General features: G+C 43.1%; 1 protein-coding gene across 1 annotated transcript in view; it reads right to left on the minus strand.

Annotated features, from left to right (window-relative positions):
* LOC306965959 (integrin alpha-11-like) overlaps positions 1–18,409 on the minus strand; it is a gene marked incomplete at its 5' end in the record, with an annotated part of 99,538 nt that overhangs the window by 42,938 nt on the left and 38,191 nt on the right. Inside the window, 8 exons of the mRNA XM_079560577.1 lie at positions 550–620; positions 692–857; positions 1,732–1,876; positions 4,479–4,627; positions 4,712–4,839; positions 6,531–6,645; positions 6,762–6,853; positions 8,414–8,523. Coding sequence (XP_079416703.1) covers positions 550–620; positions 692–857; positions 1,732–1,876; positions 4,479–4,627; positions 4,712–4,839; positions 6,531–6,645; positions 6,762–6,853; positions 8,414–8,523 — 976 coding nt within the window. The remainder of the gene's footprint in view (positions 1–549; positions 621–691; positions 858–1,731; positions 1,877–4,478; positions 4,628–4,711; positions 4,840–6,530; positions 6,646–6,761; positions 6,854–8,413; positions 8,524–18,409) is intronic.

The raw sequence follows: 18,409 nt of genomic DNA on the forward strand, positions 1-18,409 counted from the left end.
AAAATGTACAAAAAATGTATTAAAAAATGACAGAAATGGATGAAAATTTGACAAAAAAGTGAGAAAAAATTGCTGAAAAAGTCACGAAAATTTGAAAGAAAGAAAGAAAGGACAGGAGGAAGGACGGAAGGAAGGAAGGAAGGAAGGAAGGAAGGAAGGAAGGAAGGAACAAATACCGAATGAATCAAAAGGAAGGGAGGGAGGGAGAAAAGAAGGAAGAAAGAAAGAAAGAAAGAAAGAAAGAAAGAAAGAAAGAAAGAAAGAAAGAAAGAAAGAAAGAAAGAAAGAAAGAAAGAAAGAAAGAAAGAAAGAAAGAAAGAAAGAGACCATTGTATCAAAAATGTATAAATCAGCCATGTGGAAAGAGAATGTGTGTGTATCAAAGCTGCCGTCCCATATGAGATGAGCTCAGACTCAGGGAGGTCATCAGGGGGGGGTAGTCGGGGGGGGTATGGAGTCGGGGGGGGGGGGGGGGGGGTTAGTCGGGCCGCTTTAAATCATGAAACCTCCGGGTGGAAATGAGGTCTTTTAGTTTCTGGTGTAACTCACTCTGACGACGTGTGAGGAGAACCCGGCCTGGGCCATCTGCAGACCGAAGCCTCTGCCCTGGCTGCTGGTTCCTGAAAACAACACAGAGGCAGGTGATACCGGCTCTTCTCCTCAGCCAGATGTTCAGAGACGTTCCCCTCACCCTCCAGGCTGAAGATCCTCTCCCCCAGCGCGTCCACGATGTCCTTCAGCGCCGACTCGTCCGTCACGTTGAAGAAGTGCTGGTCGTCCGGGTCGCTGGCGATGAACTTGATCTCCTTCAGGAACGCCTCGGGGTTGATGCCTCTGCGGTTGTAGTAGCCCAGGACCTGAGCACAGAAGCGGACTCGCATCAAGACCCAGACCCTCCAGGAAGAGAGGGAGGGAGGAAGGGAGGGAGGGAGGGAGGGAGGGAGGGAGGGAGGAAGGGAGGGAGGGAGGGAGGGAGGGAGGGAGGGAGGGAGGGAGGAAGGGAGGGAGGGAGGGAGGGAGGGAGGGAGGGAGGGAGGGAGGGAGGGAGGGAGGGAGGGAGGGAGGGAGGGAGGGAGGGAGGAAGGAAGGAGACCCAGACCCTGCACTGATGGGACAAAGTAAAGCATCACTTTCTACAGACGCCTGATGAAGCTGTTGGCACAGAGGTGGAGGTAAAACCATGTTGTATACTGTATATGTGTATATACTGTATATACAGTATATGTATATATATATATATGTATATACTGTATATATACATAGTGGTGGGTTCTATACTCACAGCGATGGCGTACATAGTGATGTTGTCCCTCTCGCTCTGGGACACGGCCTGCTGCAGGTCGTATATATATATATATATATATGACTTCAACATCAGGAAAAAGGAACATGAGAAACTAGAGAAATACCAGGGGCTCAGAGAAGAGCTGGAGAAAACCTGGAGGGTGAAGCATCAGTGGTGCCCGTGGTCGTTGGGGCACTCGGGGCAGTGACCCCCAAACTGGAGGAGCGGCTCCAGCAGATCCCAGGAAATACATCAGACATCTCGGTCCAGAAAAGTGCAGTTCTAGGAACAGCAAAGATACTGCGCAGAACCCTCAAGCTCCCAGGCCTCTGGTAGAGGACCCGAGCAGGAGGAGAAAGAGAGACCGCCCGCGGAGGTGAGGAAGAGTTTTTTTTTTTTTTTTTTGTAAATATATATATATACATAGTGGTGGGTTGTATACTCACAGCGATGGCGTACATAGTGATGTTGTCCCTCTCGCTCTGGGACACGGCCTGCTGCAGGTCCGGGCTGTCGTGGGACTCTCCGTCTGTGATCACCAGCATCACCTTCTTGGCTCCGGGACGACCCCCTCGTTTAAACGCCTCCCGCCTGGAAACAAAACGCCAGATCAGGATCTAAAGCTGGAATCGGCATCAGTGAACGGTCATTAACTGCCAAAAACAAGAAAACCGACTCTGGTGATGCTCCTCTAGTGCAGGTCATTCGTCACATATGCTCGAATTATTAAAATGATTCATTTGTGTTCTGTTCTATCAACATCCTGGTCTTTTGAGTCCAGGAAGTGGCCCACGTTCTGACAGGAAATACATAAGTGCAGCTAAACAAAAAAAAGAAGGGAGGAAAGAAGAGAAGAAGAAGGAAGGAAGGAAAAAGAAAGAAATACAGAATGACAGAAGAAAGAAGGGAGGGAGGGAGGAAGGAAAGAAGAAAGGGATGAAGGAATGGAGGAAGGAACAAAGAAAGAAAGAGAGAAAGAAGGAAGGAAGCAAGGAAGAAAAAAGAAAGAAATACAGAATGACAGAAGAAAGAAGGGAGGGAGGGAGGGAGGAAAGAAGGAGGGAAGGAAAGAAGAAAGGGATGAAGGAATGGAGGAAGGAAGACAGAAAGAAAGAGAGAAAGAAGGAAGGAAGGAAGGAAGGAAGGAAGGAAGAAAAAAGAAATACAGAAGGAAAGAAGAAAGGGATGAAGGAATGGAGGAAGGAAAGAAAGAAAGAAAGAAAGAAAGAAAGAAAGAAAGAAAGAAAGAAAGAAAGAAAGAAAGAAAGAAAGAAGAAAAAGGTGTGAAAATAGCAACAAAACTGAGACGAAAACAAGGATGAAAATGTGAAAAAAGTGAGAAAAAATTTACAAAAAAATGTCCAAAAAATGACAGAAATGGATTAAAAAATTGACGAAAAAGTGATAAGAATGGACCAAAAAAAAAAAGTCACGAAAATTTGAAAGAAAGAAAGAAAGAAAGAAAGAAAGAAAGAAAGAAAGAAAGACAGAAAGAAAGAAAGAAAGAAAGAAAGAAAGAAAGAAAGAAAGAAAGAAAGAAAGAAAGAAAGAAAGAAAGAAAGAAAGAAAGAAAGAAAGAAAGAAAGAAAGAAAGAAAGACAGAAAGAAAGAAAGATAGAAAAAAGAAGAATGACAGAAGAAAGAAGGGAGGGAGGAAGAAAAGAAATAAATATGGAGTGGACAGATCTTACTTGTTGTGAGTCATTGACATTGTCAGTACAATTACACAGTGACAGTGCCACCTACAGTTCGGGAGTGTGCATTATAAGGTGTAAAACGGGAGAAAATCGGTTATTTTTTTTAGAAATGTTGTGAAGTAGAAAATATTATGTTTAACTTTTAGATGTATTGGATAGGGCTGTGCAATTAATCGAAATTCGATTACGATTTCGATTACAACAGTAAACGATTTATAAAATTAGCATAATCGCAAAAAATCGATTATAATTATTTTTTTCACATTTTTAATTTTGGGATTTTTGTCACTTTTTTGATGGATTTTTGTCACTTTTTTGATGGATTTTTGTCATTTTTTTTGATGGATTTTTGACTTTTTTTTTATGGATTTTTGTCTTTTTTTAATGGATTTTTGTCTTTTTTGATGGATTTTTGTCTTTTTTGATGGATTTTTGTCACTATTTTTGCTGGATTTTTGTCTTTTTTCATGGATTTTTGTCACTATTTTTGATGGATTTTTGTCATTTTTTTGATGGATTTTTGTCATTTTTTTGATTGATTTTTGTCACTTTTTTGATGGATTTTTGTCACTTTTTTGATGGATTTTTGTCACTTTTTTGATGGATTTTTGTCTTTTTTTTTATGGATTTTTGTCACTTTTTTGATGGATTTTTGTCACTTTTTTGATGGATTTTTGTCTTTTTTTTATGGATTTTTGTCTTTTTTTTATGGATTTTTGTCACTATTTTTGATGGATTTTTGTCATTTTTTTGATGGATTTTTGTCACTTTTTTGATGGATTTTTGTCACTTTTTTGATGGATTTTTGTCACTTTTTTGATGGATTTTTGTCTTTTTTTTAATGGATTTTTGTCACTTTTTTTGATGGATTTTTGTCTTTTTTTAATGGATTTTTGTCACTTTTTTGATGGATTTTTGTCTTTTTTTGATGGATTTTTGTCACTTTTTTTGATGGATTTTTGTCATTTTTTTGATGGATTTTTGTCATTTTTTTTGATGGATTTTTGTCACTTTTTTGATGGATTTTTGTCACTTTTTTGATGGATTTTTGTCACTTTTTTGATGGATTTTTGTCACTTTTTTGATGGATTTTTGTCACTTTTTTGATGGATTTTTGTCATTTTTTTTGATGGATTTTTGTCACTTTTTTGATGGATTTTTGTCACTATTTTTGATGGATTTTTGTCACTTTTTTGATGGATTTTTGTCACTTTTTTAATGGATTTTTGTCACTATTTTTGATGGATTTTTGTCTTTTTTTTAATGGATTTTTGTCACTTTTTTGATGGATTTTGTCATTTTTTTGCTGGATTTTTGTCACTTTTTTGATGGATTTTTTTTAAAGGCAACAAATAATCGTTTGAATAATCGTGATTTCAATTATGGCAAAAATAATCGTGATTATTATTTTTTCAATAATCGAGCAGCCCTAGTAGTGGAGTAAAAGTAAGTTCTCGAAGTGCCCAACAGCCCGGTCTCCCCGACAGCTTTGTTACCGGGCCACGTCGATGCCCAGAGCGGTGCGTGTCTCCTCTCCGCCCCTCTGGTCGATGGTCCGAGCCGCGTCCACCACCTCGGCCGCCGTCGGGTACTCCCCCAAACTGAACTCATGCACCACGGAGGAGCCGTACTGCACCACCCCGACCTGAGGGGGGCGCCACAGCAGACACGTCAGAACAACACCGGGCTCAGTTCGAAACGAGCGGGTTTGCGTCGCCTTTGGACCGACCTGAGTCTGACCTGGTCCGATGTAGAACTTCTGCAGGACGTTGATGAGGAAGTCCTGCACCTCGGACCAGGGGTAGATGGAGTTTGAGCCGTCCAGCACGATCACGATGTCCATGAACGTCTCACACCCTGGAGCAGAGGTCAGGGGTCACAGAGCTGTAACTTGTCTTTATGAGACTAGAAAACAATCTGCAAACTTTAAAGCTAATAGACCTGCAAAATATTACAAACTAAATCAATGTTCTTTCTTTATAATCGTAACTATCAGTCCAGGTCTCTACTGGCTTTATTTTGGAGCTCACGGGAGAAAAGATGGAGATTCAGAGTTATATTTCATGCATTCTAAACGTCATGTTAAAACCACAGAACATCCTAGAACAGGAGATCCCAGAGCAGGACTTTCACCATGAGGGAGGATGAAAATATGTCACATTTAGTGCATGTTTGAAAGAAAACAGTAATTGAAAGATAATTTAATTGTGGATTAATCATTATTATTCATATCCTGTTTCTCAAACACACCAGAGGGACAGAGTTCTTCATAACAAATTACAAATGCAAAGTAGTTGTGCTTGTCCTAGATTTATGAAATGAGTTTGTTAATGAAACGTAAAATTAGTTTATTCGATTAATCGTGACTAAACAATTTTTTTTTTTTTTAAGTGTGATTATTTTGATTTTTTAAATACCGTAAATGCTCTAATATCGGCCGGGGCCTTTATTTACTCAAGGGCATCTGGGACCAGGCCTTTATTGGAACCAGGCCACAGTTAGAGACAGGCCTTTATTTCTATTTGAGCAAAACGGACGACCAGGAAAATGAAGAAAAACGAGATTTGTGTCCATTTGCACCTAAAATATTAGGTTCATTTATTAATGAACATTTCAAACCCTCTCCCAGCGGCTGGAACATTGAAGTCTTTTATTTTGTCGGGACAACAGGAAGTGTTTCGTTGCTGTTAGCGGAGCTTTGACATCAGTGTCACTGCAGGTTTCTGTTTCGTTTTTACCTTGGACCGGATTATTTGTTGTTATCTTGTGTAAAAGGCGAGTTTAGACGGAGCGTTTGTGTTTGTGATCGATCATGAGACTGACCCGAGAGAAGACGAGACGCTCGCGCTGATGGGAGGAGTTATTTTGAGGCGTGGGACTGACCTGCACACGGAGCAGCTGGACGTGCTTTGAAGACGCGATGGAGACTTTATTAAAACCCTGGAGGGTCACACGACATTTGCCCTGTTTCCAAATATCGTCACAGGAGGTTTGAAAAGTGGCTAAATCTGTGTCAAAGTTACGCTGGGATCAGCTCCTCCGCAGCGTCCCCCTCGGCCCGGGTTCAGTTTGTTACTTCCTGCACGTGAGTTTTCATTTACTAATTTGTTGGAATTTGTCTCATACTAGTGTATGAGGAGAGCAGGAGTAATTCAAAACCCGCGCAGTAATCTTCACTTCACTGTGCGGATGCCAAACTACTCCTGGTATTATTACGCCTTACAATATAGTTCCCCCTTTTATCCGTTTAGAAAATCCACATTGTTTAATTGTGTGTAATTATACTTTGTAGTGGAACACTTCACGTAACCATATTTAAATAGGGAAAACGTGGAAGAGCTTGGTAGCTTCTATCTTGACCTGTTTTGGAGCTATAGAGGAGAGAGGGAGAGGCTAAATGCTAACGCCGTCTGTGCTGTGTTTACGTGACTGAAGATCAGACAGGTCCTAAAGAACTCGTCACAGCTCAGGTAAGAACATATCTCAGTGTGGAAAAACGGTGGCCTGTTCCTTTAACATGTAAACAGATGAAAGAGTGAATGTTTTACTCTGCAGAGCCGGGGCGATGGTGTGGGACAGTCTGAAGTTGCGTCCCACTCTGGTGCAGATGCCGGTGCTGTAGAGGGAGCTGCCGCACTCGTGGGACCACAGCGGACCACACGTCTGGGACAGGGAGCAAAACCAAGGGGAAACAGGAAAATAAAACGCCATTACTCGAAAATATCGAACCAAAAAACACAGGCATCAGCGTTATAGCTCTGCACATGGACAACACTCACCACAAAGCTGCTGTCCCTCGGGTTGGAGGTCAGACTCATGCCGAGCCTCATCCCGTCCTTCCTCTCGGACACATTATCCAGGGACAGTTTACCTTCACGGGGAACATTTCACACTTCCATCAAACTCATGGATTAACCTGTTCAGGACGGTCGTCCCTGATCAGGGACTGACTCCAGTTCCATTATTTAGGCAAATTATATTTCGACCAATATAGATGTGTGGCACAGATTTTTAAACAGGCAATTCTCCCCAAAACATCTATTCCAGTCATGGAACACCATCACATAAATCAAAACATTAATTAAGGACAGAAAAATAAAAAAAACATGAAAATCGAGCATTACAATTAAGCATTTCTTATCCATATTAAATTATTTGTGGTCCAATCATAGGTTGACTGGATTTTTTTAGTCTGAAATACTCAATTGAAATATAATTCAACAAAAATTTCAACAAAATTTGGCTCATTATTTTCAATTCTCACGGTCAGAAATTACCTAAAAACACTCCACAAATGAGAAAATCTTCTTGTAAACAAACTTTTTGGCAATTCCAGTTCTGTTCCCTTAATCTTAATGAATATTCTCTTCAAAATGAGCCAAAGAAATCCACTGATATTTGTGCTGGCAGTGCTCAGTGCAGGCCAGAAGCACATGTTAGCCACATGTTAGCCACATGTTAGCCACATGTTAGCCACATGTCAGCCACATGTTAGCCACATGTTAGCCACATGTTAGCCACATGTTAGCCACATGTTAGCCACATGTTAGCCACATGTTAGCCACATGTTAGCCACATGTTAGCCACATGTTAGCCACATTAGCATTTAGGCACAAACCTGTTGATTTCCCAGTGGACAGTGGTCCATCTGTGTAGACGTCCATTGTCTCTGTCCAACAATCTGCCATAGTCCAGATCAACAGTGAATGAAGACGTGTAAAGGCTCTTTTCTGAGTAAACAAGGCGGCCATTTTGTTTTGGGGGAAGGTGTGACTGACGCACCTTTGTGCACTGAGATAAGAGTGTGTAGAAATGACCCACTTCATTTTGCTTTGATTTAGTCCATTTCTGGGAGGTTTGTTGTTGCTGTTTCACTTTGTTTGACAAATTTGTGAAAATATTTTTGCTTTTATAACATTTGGCACTTTGGTTTGTGCACGATGCTAATGAGATATAGCACCAAAACACTGAAAAGTTTACAAACCCAACATACTTGGACCTAGACTTCTGAAATGTTGCACACATGCTGAGCACCAGTAAGGCTACAGCTGTACTCAATTTGGAGTGTGTGCTATGAAGTATATTTTCAGGAAAGATATTTCAGTTTATGTGTAATTTTCGATATATAAAAAAAGCTATATTTGTATTAATTTGAAAACTAAAGAACCTTTTTACATGTTTTTGTCACAATGTCCTTCTAAATGTAAATAAGCTACTTCTTGTCCTGATTCCTATGATGGTTCACATTAGCAATTTGGACAAAGTACGTTGTTTTAACAGTAATTTTAATATGGAGAGGTGTTTAATTTAGCCAGGCGAGAGGACATCAAAATAGGTGGTCCTTAACAGGTTAAAGCAAAGATTTAGCCGACATGAGGAAACACGAGGCCGATGAAACTCCACCGAGGAGACAACGGCTTCCAGTCCTTACCCACGTTGAGCCTCGAGCAGTTTGCGTTGCTCCTGAAGTCCAGAGGGCACCTGAACACATCGCCGGTCTGCTTTTTCCCAGTGGACTCTAAGGGGGTGCCCACCAGCAGCCTAAACACACAGACACGTGAGAAAGATCTTAACAATCGGATAAACATCAAGACCAAAGGGGTCGATAAACAGGAAGCAGATCTCAGCGGGACCCGGACTTTGATTTAAAACCACAGCAGCTTCATTAAGTCTTTGTGAATCAGATCGTGAGGGCAATTACGACTTCAGGTGCAGCGTAAACACCAGCTTCTGTGTTTACCATGAGAACGACTGTCACCAGAACAAAATCTAAAGTTCCATTTATTGAGGCTGGAAACCATTGCAATAAATGATATCACTGAAATCTCCCGTGTTATAACAAAAATGACAAAAATCCAAACTGAATTCTAGGCTTGTGTGAAAGGCCTCTTGCAGTGGCCTGGGTGGCGGCTGTCGCGAGGTTCCAGGTCTGTCGGGTGTCCCGTTTTGGTCAGGAAAAACTACCGTACCGTAAATTCTCTAATACTGGCCTGTATTCCATTAGGGGCCGGGTCTCTGACAGAGGCCGGGTTCGCGGCTGGCGGAGGCAAATTAAAGCCGGTCTCTAAAACAGGCCGGGGCTTTTATTAGAAACTATAGCAGTAGAAATATTCCCCATGTTAGGAATTTGTCTCATACTGGTGTAAATGAAAACTCACGTGCAGGAAGTAACAAACTGAACCCGGGCCGAGGGGGGGACGCTGCGGAGGAGCTGATCCGAGCGTAACTTTGAAACAGATTTAGCCACTTTTCAAACCTCCTGTGACGATATTTGGAAACAGGGCAAACAACAAACGTTTGTGACCCTCCAGGGCTTCAAAGCACGTCCAGCTGCTCCGTGTGCAGGTCAGTCCCACGCCTCAAAATAACTCCTCCCATCAGCGCGAGCGTCTCGTCTTCTCTCGGGTCAGTCTCATGATCGATCACAAACACAAACGCTCCGTCTAAACTCGCCTTTTACACAAGATAACAACAAATAATCCGGTCCGGTAAAAACGAAACAGAAACCTGCAGTGACACTGATGTCAAAGCTCCGCTAACAGCAACGAAACACTTCCTGTTGTCCCGACAAAATAAAAGGCAGTAAAGTGAAGATTACTGCGCAGATTTTGAACTACTCCTGGTATTATTACGCCTTACAATATAGTCCCCCCTTTTATCCGCTTAGAAAATCCACATTGTTTAATTGTGTGTAATTATACTTTGTAGTGGAACACGTCACGTAACCATATTTAAATAGGGAAAACGTGGAAGAGCTTGGTAGCTTCTATCTTGATCAGTTTTGGAGCTATAGAGGAGAGAGGGAGAGGCTAAATGCTAACGCCGTCTGCGCTGTGTTTACGTGACTGAAGGTCAGACAGGTCCTAAAGAACTCGTCAAAGCTCAGGTAAGAACATATCTCAGTGTGGAAAAACGGTGGGCTGTTCCTTTAAGTCTACAACATGAAATAGATAAAATAGTTGTGCAAACTTGTGACTGAAAGTCTTTTATCACTTTCGGTTCCGGAGATATTGTAAAACACTTAAATATCGGCCTGATATATGATCTGGTTGGTCCCTAGTTTACAACTAACTGCTAGACATACACTACAAACGTTTCACATAGAGAGATGACATCATGCACATACTATTGTGCGGATGTCGGGCTCAGTCTGGGGTTCAAGTCTCTTCAGTGCGGATGTTGCTCTGAGCAGGTGAGGCGGGGACGACCAGAGGAAACCTGAGCAGACTAATCGTTTCCCTGCCCCATCAGCAACAATGCGTTGGGTCTTAAAACCATTTGGACACCCCTGCTGTAACCTCTTAAAGCGCTGAAATATTATTCTTGTCTCAGATCTTGGATCTTGGCGTTTGGTCACATTTGAGCTCCGCCCACTCTGAGTCTCTGTGATCTGATTGGCTTCAGAGTTACACTGTAGGTCAGACACCGTGAGTCACAGTAACTTGACGCTAAATACTGAGCTCTTTATTTTGTGTAGAAAGGCTGAGGCCTCATTGCTCTTCAGGCACAAACTGAGAAGTGAAGAAAGAAGTCATGGAGATTCTGCGTTAGAACATTACACTTCTGCTGATGTAACGATAACAGATTTAAATTAAAGTATTCCTTCATAATAAGTGTGAACAATCCTGTATATAATTAAAATATGAGTTAATTATTACTGACTCTCATTCTACAAAAACAAACCCTCATGTTTGTCCCAGTTCCTCTGAGTCGTGGTGCAGCAGGACTGATGTGGACAGATGTTACAGAAGAAGCTCATGAGGTTCGTTTCTTCAACAGTTACTATAGTAACTATTTTCTCCAGAGTAAAAGTAGATCTACCACAGTCCTGTCCACATCTGTCACGGTCCACCATGACCCACCACGACTCAGAGGAACTGGGACACACATGACCTACAGCAGATCATAGATTTGGATATTTCTTCAACCTTTAGAAGCATCAATCACGGGTTTGTTTTTTGTAATAATTTCTCCTATATTTGTTGCTTTTACCGTATTTGAGTTTCAGAATATGATATAACTCTTACATGCAGCAGAAGTCTGAAGTTCTGTCTAAAGCAGAAGCTCCATGACTTCCTTCTTCACTTCTCAGTCTGTGCCTGAAGAGCAATGAGGCCTCAGCCTTTTTACTGGAAACAAAGAGCTCACTGTATTTAGCCTCATGTTACTGTCACTCATGGTGTCTGACCTAAAGTCTCACTCTGAAGAAAGTCAACTCACATTTACACTGAGACGCTTGGAAGGGCGCCCCCTTGTGTCACCTTGCATCCAAATGCCCGGAACATAACAGTGGGTCCTACACGGGCTCAGGTATTCTAAGGGGTTTATCTGTCCAGAGCTGTCAAACTGAACACAGAGAGGCCGGGGAATCGAACCCGGGACGTCGCCCCGGCTCCGTCTCCTCGCTCTTCCCTCCGTCTGTGTCTCCGGGTGCAGTCTAAGGTCAGCAGCCGGAGTCCCGCTGCTTTTAGTGTGAACCAGTAATTAGTCTGCCCCGGCATAAACACGTCCACATGGGCCGGGCTTCTGGGAACAGGAGTTAGTCACCTCCGCATCGTCGTCGTCGTCCCTGTCCCGAAACCACTTCCCCCTCCGCAGACGGGACGACCCACAGGTGCTCAAACCTCTGACCTCATCCTCGGGTCCTGCAGACTTCCTGAGCAGGTGCTTGACTCACAAACTAAGTGTAATAATGATCTGGAGTGTCTGTGTCCTGTGTCAGAAAGAAAACTAATGGCTCCATAAACATCAGGCACTCGTTTCCTGCTTCTGTGCGAGTTCAGTTGTTGCGGTTTTTCGGGTCTCGTTGTTTGGATTATCGTAATTAAAGCCACAGTTGCACCTCTGTGGAATGTTTTTGAAGGTTAAACTGCTGTGAGCCGCCTGGGTGAATGAATGAAGTCACAGTGAAAAGAAGAACCCAAGTCTGTTCATGAAGAGGAAGGACTTTTTAGAAGAGCATTTCCTGCTTGAAACGCTTGATCCAAACAGAGCAAAGGAAATTCAGTCCATTTCTTAATAAGTAGTTAAGTAATCCTTGTGTTTCTGAAAGCAGGACTTAATCACATGCCCCCATCGTTCAGTGTTTCAGGGCAACGGATACAGGAACTATTTCGGACGATCTGATACTAAAGATCAAAGTAGTTCTGAAAGCATTGTTCATAAAAAGGACAAACATGATGAAGGAGAGTTTGCAGAGGCTGATTTTATTACCCTAAAACAAAGCATCTTTATCAAAAGGACACTAAATAAACATCAGATGATTGACTATGTAAGTTTACGACTTCACTTCCCTGATTAATGATCTCCTGATTTCCTTTGTCATTCAGGTCACTCTGCTGATCAACTCAGATCAACAAGCGGGTCACACCGAACCTCAGGACATTCTGATACCAACAGACTTTACAGCTGCAGGCTCCACTGTGAGGTCCTTACAGCTGCAGGCTCTACTGTGAGGTCCTTACAGGCTCCACTGTGAGGTCCATAAAGGCTCCACTGTGAGGTCCTTACAGGCTCCGCTGTGAGGTCCTTACAGGCTGCACTGTGAGGTCCTTACAGCCTCCACTGTGAGGTCCTTACAGGCTGCACTGTGAGGTCCTTACAGCTGCAGGCTCTACTGTGAGGTCCTTACAGGCTCCACTGTGAGGTCCATAAAGGCTCCACTGTGAGGTCCTTACAGGCTCCGCTGTGAGGTCCTTACAGGCTGCACTGTGAGGTCCTTACAGCCTCCACTGTGAGGTCCTTACAGGCTGCACTGTGAGGTCCTTACAGGCTGCACTGTGAGGTCCTTACAGGCTGCACTGTGAGGTCCTTCAGGCTCCACTGTGAGGTCCTTACAGCTGCAGGCTCCACTGTGAGGTCCTTACAGGCTCCACTGTGAGGTCCTTACAGGCTGCACTGTGAGGTCCTTACAGGCTGCACTGTGAGGTCCTTACAGGCTCCACTGTGAGGTCCTTCAGGCTCCACTGTGAGGTCCTTACAGGCTCCACTGTGAGGTCCTTCAGGCTCCACTGTGAGGTCCTTACAGGCTCCACTGTGAGGTCCTTACAGGCTGCACTGTGAGGTCCTTACAGCCTCCACTGTGAGGTCCTTACAGGCTGCACTGTGAGGTCCTTACAGGCTCCACTGTGAGGTCCTTACAGGCTCCACTGTGAGGTCCTTACAGGCTCCACTGTGAGGTCCTTACAGGCTCCACTGTGAGGTCCTTACAGGCTGCACTGTGAGGTCCTTACAGCCTCCACTGTGAGGTCCTTACAGGCTCCACTGTGAGGTCCTTACAGGCTCCACTGTGAGGTCCTTACAGGCTCCACTGTGAGGTCCTTCAGCCTCCACTGTGAGGTCCTTACAGGCTCCGCTGTGAGGTCCTTACAGGCTCCGCTGTGAGGTCCTTACAGGCTCCACTGTGAGGTCCTTACAGACTCCACTGTGAGGTCCTTCAGACTCCACTGTGAGGTCCTTACAGACTCCACTGTGAGGTCCTTCAGACTCCACTGTGAGGTCCTTCAGACTCCACTGTGAGGTCCTTACAGGCTCCGCTGTGAGGTCCTTACAGGCTCCACTGTGAGGTCCTTACAGGCTCCACTGTGAGGTCCTTACAGGCTCCACTGTGAGGTCCTTCAGGCTCCACTGTGAGGTCCTTACAGACTCCGCTGTGAGGTCCTTACAGGCTCCACTGTGAGGTCCTTCAGGCTCCACTGTGAGGTCCTTACAGGCTCCGCTGTGAGGTCCTTACAGGCTCCACTGTGAGGTCCTTACAGGCTCCACTGTGAGGTCCTTACAGGCTCCACTGCGAGGTCCTTACAGACTCCACTGTGAGGTCCTTACAGGCTCCACTGTGAGGTCCTTACAGGCTCCACTGTGAGGTCCTTACAGGCTCCACTGTGAGGTCCTTACAGGCTCCACTGCGAGGTCCTTACAGGCTCCACTGTGAGATCCTTACAGACTCCACTGTGAGGTCCTTACAGACTCCACTGTGAGGTCCTTACAGGCTCCACTGTGAGGTCCTTCAGGCTCCACTGTGAGGTCCTTACAGACTCCACTGTGAGGTCCTTACAGGCTCCGCTGTGAGGTCCTTACAGGCTCCACTGTGAGGTCCTTACAGACTCCACTGTGAGGTCCTTACAGGCTCCACTGTGAGGTCCTTACAGGCTCCACTGTGAGGTCCTTACAGACTCCACTGTGAGGTCCTTACAGGCTCCACTGTGAGGTCCTTACAGGCTCCGCTGTGAGGTCCTTACAGACTCCACTGTGAGGTCCTTACAGACTCCACTGTGAGGTCCTTACAGGCTCCACTGTGAGGTCCTTACAGGCTCCACTGTGAGGTCCTTACAGACTCCGCTGTGAGGTCCTTGCAGGCTGCACTGTGAGGTCCTTACAGACTCCACTGTGAGGTCCTTACAGGCTCCACTGTGAGGTCCTTACAGGCTCCACTGTGAGGTCCTTACAGACTCCACTGTGAGGTCCTTACAGGCTCCACTGTGAGGTCCTTACAGACTCCACTGTGAGGTCCTTACAGGCTCCACTGTGAGGTCCTTACAGGCTCCACTGTGAGGTCCTTACAGACTCCGCTGTGAGGTCCTTACAGGCTCCACTGTGAGGTCCTTACAGACTCCACTGTGAGGTCCTTACAGGCTCCACTGTGAGGTCCTTACAGGCTCCACTGTGAGGTCCTTCAGGCTCCGCTGTGAGGTCCTTACAGACTCCACTGTGAGGTCCTTACAGGCTCCACTGTGAGGTCCTTACAGGCTCCACTGTGAGGTCCTTACAGGCTCCGCTGTGAGGTCCTTACAGGCTCCACTGTGAGGTCCTTACAGACTCCACTGTGAGGTCCTTCAGGCTCCGCTGTGAGGCCCTTATAGGCTCCGCTGTGAGGTCCTTACAGACTCCACTGTGAGGCCCTTATAGGCTCCGCTGTGAGGTCCTTACAGGCTCCACTGTGAGGTCCTTCAGGCTCCACTGTGAGGTCCTTCAGGCTCCACTGTGAGGTCCTTCAGGCTCCACTGTGAGGTCCTTTTTTGTCATGTTGTGGTCACTTTTTCATCACTTTTTTGTCGCTCTTTCGTAGCTTTCTCTTTAACCTTTTGTTGCTTTTTCAGCACTCTTTAGTTGTGTTTTTGTCACTTTTTTTGTGAAGTTATTATTGCTTTTCCAGCACGTTTTTGTCTCTTTTTAGTTTTTGCTCTTTGGGTAAAGCCGAACTGGAGAAAATGTGTTTGGTTAAAGGGGCTAGGTGCAAGTTCGTCATTTTATACTCACTACTGCCATCTTGGGTCATTCGTGTAACTGCAGCTTCTATATTAAGCTCGTGCATGACGGCACTTCCACAGCTCCCCAGTCCCGCCCCTCGCAGTCCTGTTGCTCCGGAAGCAAAAAATCCCTGTCTACACGACCGTCGATTTTTCCAAAAAAACAAATATTAAGAGTTTAACGTCGCCGCAAAAGCTAATCAGCGATGTAGCAATTCGTGACCATGAAATGTTTGATTTCAATCCAAAAAGAAGACTTGATGTTGAAGAAAAGGCAAAGGTACAAGGCTGTGACATCATTCACTTCCTGACCATAGAAACTCCGTATCCCAAGAGCCATTGCGACATCGCGCCCGCTGGTCAAGGCAACCAGGTTTTCAGCAAACACGGCCAGTTTCTTTTACTTTGCAGATAAAGCTTCTAGATTATTTCACTATTAAACAATCTGAATCTGCTAATGGGAATAAAAATGATGGTGGTTCGTTTAACTGGATCGTTGGGAACATTTTTCTGACGTTTTTCTTACTCTCAGTGTTAGATCTGGATAAAACGTCCACTCTCTGCCTGCATTATGTTTGAATACATTGTTTATAACATGTCGTCTACATTACAATAAATAAACACGTGTGGGGACGTTAAGCTCCACCAATCAAAAGCCTGGTAGTAGATCACGGGACTCCCGAGCATCCTGGGTAATGTAGTTCTATATAGGACGAAGGCTCGCAGTTAAACTAGATGGATCAGACGTGCTTTTTTCACCTGCGTCTGACTCTGCGGTCGCTTTAGAACCACAGAGCTGGATTCAGCCCAAGAGTTAAAGACTTTATTCCAAATCAATACGGTCTCAAAGCAAGGGGGGGTTTTACTTCCGGACCGGAGAGGAGGCGGGACTGTGGAGAGGAGGCGGGACTGTGGAGAGGAGGCGGGACTGTGGAGAGGAGGCGGGACTGTGGAGCTATCTAATCTATTTCAAACAAACAAACTGCTGTATGTACCTGTAGTCCTTTCTCAGTCATACAGTAATGGATGATTTGGTTCATCTGCGTCACTCGCTTGAATATCCCCGTGACCCAGTGTTGGAACATGCCTTTAATGACAGACTCACATCTGGGTCACGTAGGACGTCCCGTTCAGGAGCCCAGGCCCCTGTGATTTCAGTGGGCCCGTGTCATTCAACCTATCAACACTTCAGATTGTGGTTATTTGAGTTTCTGGCCGCGAGAAAAAATGTAGAAAAAATTGACGAAATGTGACAAAAAATGAAAAAAAAATGGACAAAAAAAATTTGAAAAATTTGACGAAAAAGTGACAAAAAATTAAGGCAAGGCAACTTTATTTATACGGCGCATTTCGTACACAAGGCAACTCAATGCGCCAAAAAAATGACAGAAATGGATAAAAATTTGACAAAAAAGTGAGAAAAATTTGACGAAAAAATGGACGAAAAATTGACGAAATGTGACAAAAAATGAACAAAAAAGTGATAAGAATTTGACAAAAAAAATGCGAATAACTTGACGAAAAATTGACAAAAAAAATTGACAAAAAAAATTGAAAAATTTGACGAAAAAGTGACAAAAAATTAAGGCAAGGCAACTTTATTCATACCGCGCATTTCGTACACAAGGCAACTCAATGCGCCAAAAAAAATGACAGAAATGGATCAAAATTTGACAAAAAAGTGAGAAAAATTTGACGAAAAATGGAGGAAAAATTGAGAAAAAATTGAGAAAAAATTGAGAAAAAATTGAGAAAAAATTGAGAAAAAATTGAGAAAAAATTGAGAAAAAAATTTAGAAAAAATTTAGAAAAAATTTAGAAAAAATTGACGAAAAATTGACGAAAATAATGGACAAAAAAAATCGAAAAATTTGACGAAAAAGTGACAAAAAATTAAGGCAAGGCAACTTTATTTATACGGCGCATTTCATACACAAGGCAACTCAATGCGGCAAAAAAGTGACAGAAATGGATAAAAATTTGACAAAAAAGTGAGAAAAATTTGACAAAAAAATGTGAATAACTTGACGAAAAAGTGACAAAAAAGTCACGAAAATTTGACAAAAATGCGACGACTGCCCAACAAAAAAAGTGATGAAAAAAAATCTGATGACGTGAGGAAAAAGATCTATTTAGTTTTGTAGGTCTTAGCTTTCAAATGAGGCGTTACAGGATTTGGGTCAAGCTGAACTGGAGAAAATGCTCTCGGTTCAGGCGGGAGTTAAGAGGTTAAATTTGTAAAAACATTTGAACTCATCACTGTAAGTCCTGTTAAACATCCACACCGCTTCAAGGACAAACATGTTTCACACAAAATGGACAAAGAGGTGTTTGTTCTAGTTGTTTGGACAAAACAAGAGTCAACCCTGAACCGAGCACATTTTCCCCAGTCCAAAAGCTTCTGGGAAAAAGCTGTGAAAATAGCAACAAAAAGTGAGAAAAAAAGTGACGAAAAAGTGACAAAAAATGTACCAAAAAATGACAAAAATTGACAAAAATTTGACAGAAAAGTGAGAAAAAATTGAGAAAAAATTGAGAAAAAATTGAGAAAAAATTGAGAAAAAATTGAGGAAAAAATGAACAAAAAAATTGACCAAAAAAATCGAAAAATTTGACGAAAAATTGTCAAAAAAGTGACAAAAAAAATTGACAAAGGCAACTTTATTTATACGGCGCATTTCGTACACAAGGCAACTCAATGCGGCAAAAAAATGACAGAAATGGATAAAAATTTGACTAAAAAGTGAGAAAAAATTGACGAAAAAGTGAGAAAAAATTGACGAAAAATTTTAAAAAAATTGACGAAAAAGTGACAAAAAAAAATGGACAAAAAAAATTGAAAAATTTGACGAAAAAGTGACAAAAAATTAAGGCAAGGCAACTTTATTTATACCGCGCATTTCGTACACAAGGCAACTCAATGTGCCAAAACAATGACAAAAATGGATCAAAATTTGACCAAAAAGTGAGAAAAAATTTGACAAAAAAGTACAAAAAACTGATAAGAATTTGACAAAAAATGCAAATAATTTGACGAAAAAGTTACAAAAAAGTCATGAAAATTTGACAAGTGATGAAACATAAACATAAACATCCACACCTCCGCTTCAAGGACAAACATGTTTCACACAAAATGGACAGAGAGGTGTTTGTTCTAGTTGTTTGGACAAAACAAGAGTCAA

The sequence above is a fragment of the Gobius niger genome (assembly GCF_951799975.1).
Source record: "Gobius niger genome assembly, chromosome: 7".
In the NCBI taxonomy this organism is placed as follows: domain Eukaryota; kingdom Metazoa; phylum Chordata; class Actinopteri; order Gobiiformes; family Gobiidae; genus Gobius; species Gobius niger.